This window comes from Ranitomeya imitator, chromosome 6, assembly GCF_032444005.1.
Source record: "Ranitomeya imitator isolate aRanImi1 chromosome 6, aRanImi1.pri, whole genome shotgun sequence".
NCBI classification, from domain to species: domain Eukaryota; kingdom Metazoa; phylum Chordata; class Amphibia; order Anura; family Dendrobatidae; genus Ranitomeya; species Ranitomeya imitator.
The window spans coordinates 389337423-389350235 of NC_091287.1; the positions used below are offsets into that span (position 1 = coordinate 389337423).

Here is a 12813-nt window from a genome sequence, read left to right on the forward strand (position 1 = left end):
TTTAGTAGGCCCAAACAGGAAACAAGATGAACTCCCCAGGTTCAAAATCTGCCATCTTAGTAAAGGGCAATTGCATAACACAACAGCAGCCTCCAGTGGTGAGCAGTGGGATTGCAGCACAATTACTATTAATGTGAATAATAGCAGCCACTAGTGGTCAAACTGTAGGTAGACAAGAGAAATCCTGACATTTTACCCCCCCCCCCCCCCTTTCAACAGCGGCCCCGGACATTGCTTTACTTAGTTTTTGTGGGTACTTTTGGTTAATCTCTTTAAGAGCATTGATATTTTCAACAGATGCCCAGGAGTTATTTTCAGGGCCATATCCTTGCCACTTTACTAAGTACTGCAACTTGCTTCTGAATATTCAGGAGTCCATGACTATTGCAGCTGTGTAATGTTCTTGCCCATCAATAGGATCAGGAGGAGGTAGAAGATGCCCTGGGAAAGGATTTGGAATAAATGGCTTTAGTAAAGAGATATGGAACACTGCATGGATCTTCATTGTTCTGGGAAGTTAAAACGAAAAGCTACTGAGCTAACATGTCCAATCATTTTGAAACGACCAATACATTTTTGGCCCAGTTTTGGTGAGGGTATATGGAGTTTCAAATTCTTGGTGGCAACCCATACTTCATGACCCACTTGGAAGCTTGAAGCAGGTCTGCCAGATTTATCCGCTGCTTCCTTATATTTCTCCTGGACAATTCTTAAAGTGTCTTTTAGCATTTCCAGATTCTGTTGCAGGGATTGTATTCTGTCAGTGACAGCAGGAATAGGCGCTTTTCTGGGAAAATTAGAACGACTGATTGGATGATAACCCAAATTTGCAAAGAATGGTGTTTATTTGGTCAAAGCATTTTGAGAATTGTTGTATAAAAATTCTGTCATAAGAAGAACATCAATGCAGCCATCCTGAAGATGACAAATGGAGCATCTGAGATATTGCTCTAAGGTTTGGTTTGTGCATTCAGTCTGACCATTAGATTGGGGATGGAATGCAGAAGATACGCTGACATCAATGTCCAATGCTTCACAAAAATTCTTCCAAATCGCAATGTAAATTGTGCGCCATGATCAGAGACTATTTCGTCTGGAACCCTATGAAGACACAACACATTTTGAATTTACGAGACCAGCAGTCTCTTTTAATGAAGGCAAACCAGGGCAGGGGACAAAATATGCTGCATTGATGAGTTGGTCAACCACTACTAGGATGTAACTCTTCCCCTTTGTAACTGGTAGTTCAAAAATTCCATAGATATAGAGCCCCAAGGACGAGATGGAATTTCAGAGGCTGCAATAATTCCATTGGTGATGTGCAGGGTGTTTTATAAATGGCACAGGAAGATACACATTGTTTAACATCTTTTAGGCAGTTAGGCCACCAAAAGAAGTGACATAGAAATTCTTGTGCATTTTGGATTCCTTTGTGTCCTGCTAAATTGGAGTCGTGGATCAGTTTTCATACCTTTAGTCTCACAGTTTCTGGAACATAGATGCAACATAGAGTCCATACTTTAGTTTGAAAGGTAAGAACAATATCATCAGGTGGATACAGACGAATTGGGTCTGTCTTTTATGCTTCCCGTATACCTTTCAGAAAGTCTTTGTTATGGATCACCCCCAGGAAGTTGGACTCAGGCAAAATAATTGTTGGTGGTGCTGCTGTAGAAGAATATTTAGAGAACAACCTAGATAAAGCATCAGCCTTACCATTAGGGGAGCCAGGTCTGTAAGAGATAACCAAGTTGAATAAATTAAGAAAAAGACTCCATCAAGCTTGGCGGGGGGGACAAACATTTAGGAGACCTGATTACTTCAAGGTTGCGATGGTTAGTTAGAACAATAATTTGTTGAGTTGCTCCTTGTAGATGATGCCTCCATTCCTTGAAAGCAGCAATGACAGCTAAGAGCTCGTTGCTTCCCACATCATAATTCTTTTCTAAGACAGTCAAACTTTGGGAGAATTAAAACAAAAGGAAAAGAAGCCACAATATAATCTGCACACCACCAATAAGTTATATGAAACAAAAGACAATTTTATTGGTAACAAAGGTAATTTAAAAACAGTTAAAAATACACAGAACAACTCCCCCATGAGGCCTGTCCAAAACAATATCTCATAAATGGTATAGATAACACATGGTGCCTGACACAAGTACACAAAATATAAAGGCACAGCTGGGTTTAATCCATACAAATGTATACACCACCTGTTATTCCATCCCAGTGGGGAAATCCAAGTCCCGGCTACAAGCCTAATAATATAGACAACCCATGGGAGAAAATATAGAAGATAATAAGATATCAGTCCCTACTGAAGGATGGATAGAGCATGGCCATTGCCCCTAATAAGGCTGTCAAATAAACAAAAAACAAAAAAACCTCAACAGCGTGCGTAGAGAACCAACTTTGGGAGAATTAGGCATAAGGATGTAGCAAATCTTTTGTTCCTGTTATTTGTAATAGAATTGCCCCTGCTGCACCATCTGAAGCATCCATGTTTACAATAAAGGCATGTTCAGGATTGGGATGAATCAGTGTAGGAGCTGTGCTGAACTTCATCTTCGGGCAAGAAAAAGCATCTTGAGCATCTTGTGCTTTAGGAGACCAAACAAATGATATGCCTTTCTTTGTTAATTCAGTGATTATACCTGAATAATCCTTAATTAAATGTCTTTTTAATTTTTTGGCGTTGGCTACTCAATGATAGCTTGAATCTTGCTAGAGTCCATTTGCAGTCCTTGAGTAGAGATTATATAGCCCAAGAACTGGATCTCTGTTTGATGCAACTAACATTTCTCCAGCTAGCAGGTTTCACATGATTCTGATGTTCTTCCGAAGAAATAAAAAGATTAGTATATCATCCAGATAACTGACCATAAATTGGTCAAGCAAGTCTTGGAAAAGGGAACAAAACAAAGTTGCCTATTATCTCTTCTTTTTAACCCAATCGTAGAAACCCTATTTTGCATCCTATCGAACCCAAATACTTTTAAAGGTATCACAACAAGAAAAAAATACAGTTTTCTTTGCAGGCGATATAATCCTGTTTATGTCTATCCCTAAAGACCACCTACCAATTTTTGTTGACCTTCTTAATGAATTTGGTTCTTATTCAGGCTTTAAAATACTCACCTTAACCGAAAGTGTGAAAAATATTCTCCAAAATACTTTGTGTCTTAGATTGGCCTTAGGCATAGTACACCTTACCAAAAAGATAAGTATGACCATGCTAATATGCCAACTACAAATCCTCCTATTGTTGCTTAACTCCTTTGCGACATGTGCTGCACTAGTACTGCGCTGCGGGAACTGCATTTGTGCCACGGTCAAAAAAGAATTTTTTGCAATAAAAAGCATCTTTTAGTGTGTGACAGCTGCCAAACATAAAAACCCACTATAAAGACCTGCTGTAAGTAGGAAATCAACCCCCCCCCCTTTATCACCCCCATAGTTAGGTAAAAATAATAAAATAAGAAAAATGTATTTATTTCCATTTTCCCGTTAGGGTTAAGGTTGGCGCTAAAGTTATGGTTAGGGTTGGGGTTAAAGTTAGGGTTGGGATTGGGGTTAGGGATGGGATTAGGGTTAAGGTTGGAATTAGGGTTAGGGTTGGAATTAGGGTTAGGGATGGGATTAGGGTTAGGGTTGGTATTAGGGTTATGGTTAGGATTGAGGTTAGGGTTAGGGGTGTGTTGGGGTTAGGGTTGGAGTTAGAATTGGGGGGTTTCCACAGAGCACAGAGCACATCAGGGGCTCTCCAAACGCAACATGGCATCTGATCTCAATTTCAGCCAATTTGCGTTAAAAAGCCAAATGGCGCTCCTTCCCTTCCGAGCTCTACCATGTGCCCAAACAGTGGCTTACCCCCATATATGGGGTATCCGCATACTCAGGACAAATTGCACAACTTTTGGGGTCCAATTTCTCCTGTTACCCTTGGGAAAATAAAAAAATGGGGGCGAAAAGATCATTTTTGTGAAAAAAATATGATTTTTTATCTTTACGGCTCTACATTATAAAACTTCTGTGAAGCACTTGGGGGTGCTCACACCACATCTAGATAAGTTCCTTAAGTTATCTAGTTTCCAAAATGGTGTTACTTGTGGGGGTTTCCACTGTTTAGGCACATCAGGGGCTCTCCAAACGCAGCATGGCATCCGATCTCAATTCCAGCCAATTTTGCATTGAAAAGTCAAACGGTGCTCCTTCCTTTTTGAGCTCTGCCGTGCGTCCAAACAGTGGTTTACCCCCACATATGGGGTATCCGCTTACTCAGGACAAATTGCACAACAACATTTGGTGTCCAATTTCTCCTGTTACACTTAGTAAAGTAAAACAAATTGGATCTGAAGTAATATTTTTGTGAAAAAAAGTTAAATGTTCATTTTTTTTAACATTCCAAAAATTCCTGTGAAGCACCTAAAGGGTTAATAAACTTCTTGAATGTGGTTTTGAGCACCTTGAGGGTGCAGATTTTAGAATTGTGTCACTTTTGGGCATTTTCTGTCATATAGTATAGGCCTCTCAAAGTCACTTCTAGTGTGAGGTGGTACCTAAAAAAAAATGGTTTTGCAAATTTTGTTGTAAAAATGAGAAATCGCTGGTCAAATTTTAACCCTTATAATGTTCTAACAAAAAAAATTATGTTTCCAAAATTGTTCTGATATTAAGCAGACATGTGGGAAATGTTATTTATTAACTATTTTGTGTGATATGATGCTCTAATTTAAGGGCATAAAAACTAAAAGTTTGAAAATTGCAAAATTTTCTAAATTTTCACAAAGTTTTAATTTTTTTCACAAATAAACGCAAGTCATGTCGAAGAAATGTTACCACTATCATAAAGTACAATATGTCATGAGAAAAAAGTGTTATAATCAGTGGGATCCGTTGAAGTGTTCCAGAGTTATAGCCTCATAAAGTGATAGTGGTCAGAATTGTACAAATTGGCTCTGTCATTTAGGTGAAAACAGGCTTCGTCTCAAAGGGGTTAAACACTCGTACATTATTATGCTTACTAAAGCATTCAATAATTTCTTATGGAGAGGGAAACGCTCCAAAATCAGCCTAATTAAACTCATGGCTTCTAAGAACCATCGCAGTTTTAATCTTCCTAGCGCTAGAAATGATATCCTAGCTTGCCTCACATGCTATATAATAGACTGAATCCACAAAAGACATACTTATTCTAACTGATTTTGCATACCCTTTTAATTTATAACAGGATTCTTTAACTCTTTACCAACATCGGGTGTAATAGTACTCCTATGTCGGTATCCCTCCCTTTGATGTGGGCTCCAGCAGTGAGCCCACATCTTTCTGAGGATATGTTAGCTGTTTTGAACAGCTGACATGTGTCCACAATAGCCGAGGGTGGAATCACGATCCATCCGCGGCTATTAGCTAGTTAAATGCCGCTGTCAAACTCAGCGGGATTTAAATGGCACATCCGGGAATCGGAATAATTAAAAGCGTCAGCTCGGCACACAAAAAATAAGCCCTCACCTTACCCGAGATCACAAAAAGTGGAGATGCTACGGGTATCGGGAAACAGCACAATTTTTTATTTTTTTTTAACAAAGTTTGGATTTTTTTTTCACCACTTAAATAAAAAAGAACCTAGTCATATTTAGTGCCTATGAACTCATAATGACCTGGATAATCATAATGGCAGGTCAATTTTAGCATTTAATGAACCTAGTAAAAAAGCCAAGCAAAAAAGGGTGGGATTGCACTTTTTTTTTGCAATTTCACCACACTTGGAATTTTTTTCCCATTTTCTAGTACAAGACAAGGTAAAACCAATGGAGTAGGTCAAAATTACAACTTGTCCCGCAAAAAAAAAGCCCTCACATGGCCATGTTGATGGAAAAATAAAAAAGTTGTGGCTCTGGGAGGAATGGGAGCGAAATACAAAAACGCAAAACCGAAAAAAGCTTCGGGGTGAAAGGGTTAATTCTCATCTTGCCTCTCTAACTCCCGCAAACAAACATTCAATAGTTTTTATAGATACTCTCCCAAGTTGGAAGGCAGTTAGAGAAAAGTATGGTCTCTCTTTCAGAATTTCAAAACATCTGCGTCTTTGGTAAAACCTCGCATTTCCTTAGGGCATGAAGAATAAACTATTTAATGTGGTGCAAGAGTAGTATAATCAATATCTCCCATCTTTTTCACCCAACTTGAGACCAGATGGCTGACAATTACGGAGTATTTTGAAAATTTTTACCTTCACCACTCTCATTATCTACAATATGAACATATTAGACTCTCCATTATGACTAATCTACGAGATGTCAATTTTGAATCTGAACAAAATGGCCAAAACACTATTTTCCTATATCCAACTGGCACTCCCTCGATATCATCACTTTACTCCATGGTGAAACCTAACCTACGGGGAGTACATCCCAAAACCTTTTTAAACACTGGAGGTTGCAATTGGACGATGTCGATATTCCTTCCAAAATCAGAGTGGGGTGGTCTACATTTCGTAAAAGCAATTTGCTAATGAATTTTGGTGAGAAATACAGCTTAAAATTATGCATGTGGCTATTTACTTTTAATATTCCTAAAATGGATACATCATCTGACAGATAACTGCATGCGCCAAATGTCATCTTTCTGATTCTGACCTAATATCATGGTATATGGTACTCTCTCGATACTGTCTCCTTTTGGAAATTGAAAGATCTAGTGGGCACCCTTTGGAGCCCTATATGTCCCTTGTCTCATTAAGCGGCCCTCCTACACTATTGGGATAACCCATATGTTGGCACTAACCTATTTAGAGGCCTCCAAAATTCTTCACACTATACTGTTATTAACCAGAAAACTAGTCTTTAAATATTGGTTATAACGCTCCTTTCCCCTCTATCCTAGAACTGATAGCCCAGATAAAACACTTTATGGAGGTTGAGCAAGGGGATGCAATTACTAATAAATAATCACAAGCAGGTGAATTCCTTTTGAAGTGGAAACAGTTATAAAATGTTGTAACCTGGAGGAAAGAGAGGAAAAAAAATCTTTTGTCACAACCGCATGGTGCATCTTAGAGGACTTAAAAAACAACCTAGGTCAACTCCGTGTCAATAATTGAATAAGGGAGCCACACTTGGCTAATAATGAATTTTTTCCCCTACATCATTTTTTTGATGGCTATGGGACTACTACTCAATTCAAAGAAAAAAAAGATATTGACTACTGCCAGGTACAACCCAGACACATTTGAGATGGACGGTGACGAACTGGAAGTTGTAAAGGACTTGAACCTACTAGGATCAATGATCACTCAAGATGCAGTAACGACATCGGAAGTCAATAGGATAATAGCTATCGGCAAATCAACAATGAGGTCACTGGACAAGGTCTGCGAATCGAAGAACATTTTACTGGTGACGAAGACACTGCTCGTACATAGTCTGGTCTTCCCTGTAGTAACATATGAATGCAAAACCTGGACAATAAAAAAAACAAGACAGAAGGAGAATCAACGCCTTTGAAATGTGGTGCCGGAGAAGGATCAATACCATGGATGGCAAGAAGAACAAATAAATCAATTTCGGAACAAATCAAGCCAGACATGTCAGTAGAAGCAAGGATCACTGAGCTACAACTTGCCTACTTTGGATATATCATACGAAGAGAACAATCACTGGAGAAGGACATCATCAGATGAATAGATGGGACAAGGTGAAGAGGAAGAACAGCAACCTGAAGGCCTGATACAATTAAGATAGCGACAGAGAAGACGCTGGTAGATCTATCTAGGCTTGCACAACTTCGATCTTCCTATAAAGCGTTTATCCATCAAGTCACCATGGCTTGAAATCGAGCTGAAGGCATTTAAATAATAATTTATATTGGTTTGCTTTAATGTTAATTTTAATTTTCCTTTTGCTTTTATATGTTACAAAAATTTACTTTTTACTATTTTATAAAGAGAAAATTAGTCATCGATAAATATGCCATAATCAATCATTTTATTTACCCTGTCTATGCACTGGATGCAGTTTATTTTGTTGAAATTATTGATTTTATTGCTTAACGAAACTTTCAATAAAAATTATATATATTTCGAAAATCACTTTATATTAAATAAATGGACTGATAAAATGTCAGTATTATTTTCTACCTCTATGGCTACTTTAACACTTGTGTTTTTCAGCTTCCGTCACAATCCGTCATTTTTTGAGAATGCGGGATCCTGCAAAAAAATGTGCAGGATCCTGCATTTTCCCATAGACTTGTATTGGCGACGGATTGTGACGGATGGCCATCCGTTTCATCCGTCGTGCACTGGATCCGTCAGAAAATAGCGGTCCGTCGTGTGGAGAAAACATTCAGAGGAACGTTTTTTCTGCACGACGGAAAATCGGTCAGCGATGGGTCCTGCGCTTTCAGTCGTCGGCTATAATGGAAGCCTATGGGCGCAGGATCCGTTGCTGACCGTCACACACAAGAATCCAGCGATGTGTCACGTTTTCCCCTCTGAGCATGCCCGAAAGGATTGTCAAATCCGGGAAAAAGTCTCTCTCTCTCTCTCGTCCCCGGACATTTAATTCCCGGAATTTGTGGACGACGCATCCGTCATTACACTGGATGCATCACACACGTTTTTCCCTATTTTCGTGACATCCGTCGATACATCATTTTGCTGCACAACGACATACAGCACAAAACGCAAGTGTGAAAATAGCCTTAGTTAACATTCCTTTGGTCTAGAGATCCAAGTTCTAGAGCAATTTTAGAGTATAATTTTTATTCCACAATTTTTTTTATCAGTCAAAATATTAACAGATGACAGCATCACAATCAATTCTTAATTTACTTTACAGAAGGAACAGTATTATATTATACGGTACATGAGCTAACTGGTTCACAATCTACATTAGGGTCATTACTCGTTTTCGATCTCGTAAACTGCATTAAACATAATAAGATTTGATAATACATGGTCCCAAGAATTTCTCATTCTTAAAAAAAATTAATAGTGAGACTCTCTACTTTTGCTTGTCAACCAGTGAGTTGCCTACATCATGGTTGCAGAAAAGTTTGTGTATAAAAACTATTCAAGTTAATGCCTGGAGCAAAATAAACATATACGGTAAGTCAGTCCAAATCCATGCCGCATGTAGACTAGAGGACAGAATCAGCTGAAGTTCACTGTTTGAGTCTCTCATTCTACTATACAAAATGAGCTCTATTTGGCTGAGATTCATCGAGTGTGCATTAGAGATGAGCGGATCGATTGGAGGAGGATTGCGTTGTAGTCAAATTTCCTTAAATTTTGCAGTTTCGCTTGAATTCATACATTTTGAGATTTGATTTGAGGATTGCAAAAAAATGTGTCTGAAACCATTTCCTACACTGCTGAAGCACCAAAGAGTGAGCTAATATAATTTTATGTTGCCGCAGCTATGACATATTAAAGATGATCATACCTTGTTCGATGGTGGTCAGTATCTAGGAAATCACAGATCAGCGGTTCCCAGAGGAGTACTGCTTGTACAGCAGAGTAATTTTCTTTCTCCAGAGTTACTGGATAAGTCTCTCCGTTCTGTAGTGTGTGAGATCATATGTTCAGTGGAGTGCTCTCTGTCTCTCCCTCTTCTGTAGAGTAATAAGCTCAATAGGAATCCGCAAATGTAAAACCGCAGGTGGAATCCGCACAAAAACCGCAGAAAAACCGCGTTAAATCCGAACCGTCAGCTGCACTCACCAACTGCACCTATTACAGTCTCAGTTTCATGTTCAATATGTTATACAAATATGTACTTATAAGAGCTTTTCATAATTTTCAGGTCAGTGAAATGGAAGTCAATGGTCAGTTTGAATCAGTATGTGAATCCGTTTTTAGTGAACTAGAATCTCAGGCGGTGGAGGCGCTGGATCTTCCAATGCCCGGCTGTTTTCGAATGAGAAGCCACAGCTATGTTAGAGCAATCGAGAAAGGATGTTCTCAAGATGACGACAGCGTGCTGCTTAGACCCTCATCACCTCCGCGCACAACTACTACAGTGAGGACAATCCAGAGCAGCACCGGTTAGTACTAGCTCATTCATTATTATTAGTAGTAGTATTTTTGTTAAACCTTTGTTTTATTGACCGTAAGACATTTCAGTAAAAGCAATATCTCACATTTAATACTAATTTCTGTGACAAGTGATTTGTTTATCAATAGATTCCTTCATGTGGAAAAAAAAACCTCCAAGTGCCATGGGGTGAAAATAGCAAAATTATGTACACTCACCCTCTGCCGTCACGTCACCCCTATCAATTCAGTACAGGCCATTTGTGGTGCCATCTTTGGCATGGTCCAAAGACACCCATTCACTATTTTGTTACCTGAGAAACTGTAGGTGATAGATGCCATTCTGTACTATCTGTTAAACATATATACCAAAGGCTTCCATTGGAAATAGTCTCCATATAAACCCTGGGCAGACACTGAAAACACAGAGCTTGAAAAAAAGCCTTATATTGAGTTTTTCCTGACACACTTAGATTTATTTCAGTTGCCCACTAGCAACAAACTACAACCATTTACTTGATTACTTCTAGTACACACTGTGGCAGTTGTCATGAAGAGTTATAGCTTTACCTTACACTCCAGTAAAGTCTACCTCTGTCATCAGGCGCCATTTCAATTACTCTGAAGTGGTGCTGGTGATGGAAGAGTCAACATTACCAGCATGGCTGCACAACACAGACACTGTCCATCTAAGAATACTATTGTGGCTATGACTTGTGGTACCAACCATCCAGGTTTAGTGTGTGTTTTCTGTCCAGCTGTTAAGCAGTGGGAATCGGCTCCCTGCTGTTGCCCCCGGGGGCAGTACCACACTTTATTTAAACTCTCAGCAATCTGCTGGAGGTTGCCAGTTACTGTTTGGTTTACCATAGACATCTCTGATTCTATTTGTGTACTGAATACATGTTTCTGACTTGATTTAGACCTTGTATTCTCTACTATCCTTCCTGACTTTGACCCCACCTTATCTGACTCTACTCTTGACTGCCCTCCTGGTATTTGATGCCGGCTATTCCTCAAACTAGGGTTTTTTCTCCTGATTCTGTCCCTGGTTCTGTCTCTCCAGTTACTGACCTGGCTAGTCTGACTACTCTTGCTTCAGGCTCGCGGCTCCGGCCAGCAGCTACTCCACGGACACAACCCAGGGGGCCCCAGTGTAAGTATAGGAGTTCAAGGAAGATGGCCAGCATAATTCTGGGCCTGGTAAACAGAGTGGTCAGTGCCAAGTTTGTCTAACTTTGCCTTTTTGAGATGCCGAACTTAGTCAGTCATAACTATTAGAAATTTATAAAAAGTAAAGCAATGTTTTAACCAATTTAAGTTTGAGAGATAATTAACTGGTCTCTCCAGCTCAAGATATATATTGTTTTAGCTTTCAAGTTAACTGTTGTGAATTTCCTGTACTTTATTTATTCAAACTGAATAAAATGATAATTGTTAAAGCTCAGAAGACACTTTAGAAGTCAATGCATCGTATGTATCTACCTTTGACATTATTTACATTTTTTTTTAGCATAGTTAACATTTACTTTTTAGGCTCATAATTCTATAAATTGTTTCATAATACATCTTTATAATGGTTTGGATTATGTTTATCTGTTATTCCCTGTTTAAATTTTTGTCTATGTGAAACAATGGGTTCTCCACTACTGCAAAAGGTAATCTTAAAGGGCCAAGAGCCGACATACCTCCCGAATCAGTACTTCTCCACTGCACTCCGTACTGTATTTCCCAGCAACAAAATCTGGCAAAGGCTGTCACATAACTGCTGCAGCCAATCAGCTGCCACTGAGCGACTCCATATGGGTGGTTTCCTCCTGTGTGGATGGAATGCAAAGGCTGCAGTCAATCAGTGGCTGATCAACTGCAGCAGTCACATGATACCCCCTTTCCCTTCCAGATGTTGATGTCAGGAGACTGCCAGGAGTTGCTTTCCGGGATTTTTTTTCTTACAACAAGCTATGCCCATTAAGATGAACTTTTTTTTTTAGCGGCAGACAAACATGTTAAATAAAAAATTCTGTCTGCCTTCAACCACCATCAGAGAGTGCTCACTGCGGTCACTGATATTCCATGTAGCTGACTAGTAAATCAGTATACAGTAAGCCCTGGAGCTTTCACAGGCATGGCTTTAGGCATTCAAATTATCATCATCAAAGTGGAAAGCTAAAGAAGCAACAGCCATCAAATAAACAGCTGGTGTGCTAAGCTGTTCTGAAACACAATATTTACATAGTGTTCATGATTTAGTATTAGTTTTTTGCACATCACAGCATGAACATTGCTTATGCATGTTATGGTAGTGGCATGACACGCCACAGTACTTGTTTGATGACTGCTATATCTGTATTAAAGGGAATCTGTCACCGGATTTTTGCTACCTCATCTGAGAGCAGCATAATGTAGGAAAAGAGACCCCGATTCCAGCGATTTATCACTTAGTTTACTGGGTGTAGCAGTTGTGACACAGAGTTCTTAGATATAGCATGTATCAGAGCGGAGAAAGCTAACCCCGCCCACACCACAGCTTTCTGCAGTTATTGGCTATTTACAGGGAGGTGCTTATATTGGGAGTGGGTGTGGTCGGACTAGGGCTCACATGAGCTGTAGTCCAGGTAGTGATTGGTGATAAAACCTTCATTGTATGGAATCAACAGCATCCAGCCTAACAAATGACACATTGCTGAAATCTATGTTTCAGCTGCTATATTTGCTGTCCTCAGATTGCAAAGCCAAAACCTGCTGACAGATTCCCTTAAAAGAAATTTGAAGCT

At 39.3% G+C, this 12813-nt stretch overlaps 1 protein-coding gene across 6 annotated transcripts in view; it reads left to right on the plus strand.

Annotated features, from left to right (window-relative positions):
- DLGAP1 (DLG associated protein 1) overlaps window positions 1–12813 on the plus strand; it is a 937306-nt gene that overhangs the window by 667661 nt on the left and 256832 nt on the right. For 3 of the 6 annotated variants that reach the window (XM_069731137.1, XM_069731139.1, XM_069731140.1), the window contains exons 6-7: window positions 9810–10050; window positions 11106–11195. In XM_069731137.1, coding sequence (XP_069587238.1) covers window positions 9810–10050; window positions 11106–11195 — 331 coding nt within the window. The remainder of the gene's footprint in view (window positions 1–9809; window positions 10051–11105; window positions 11196–12813) is intronic. The other 3 variants (XM_069731141.1, XM_069731138.1, XM_069731142.1) reach the window with 1 other exon arrangement.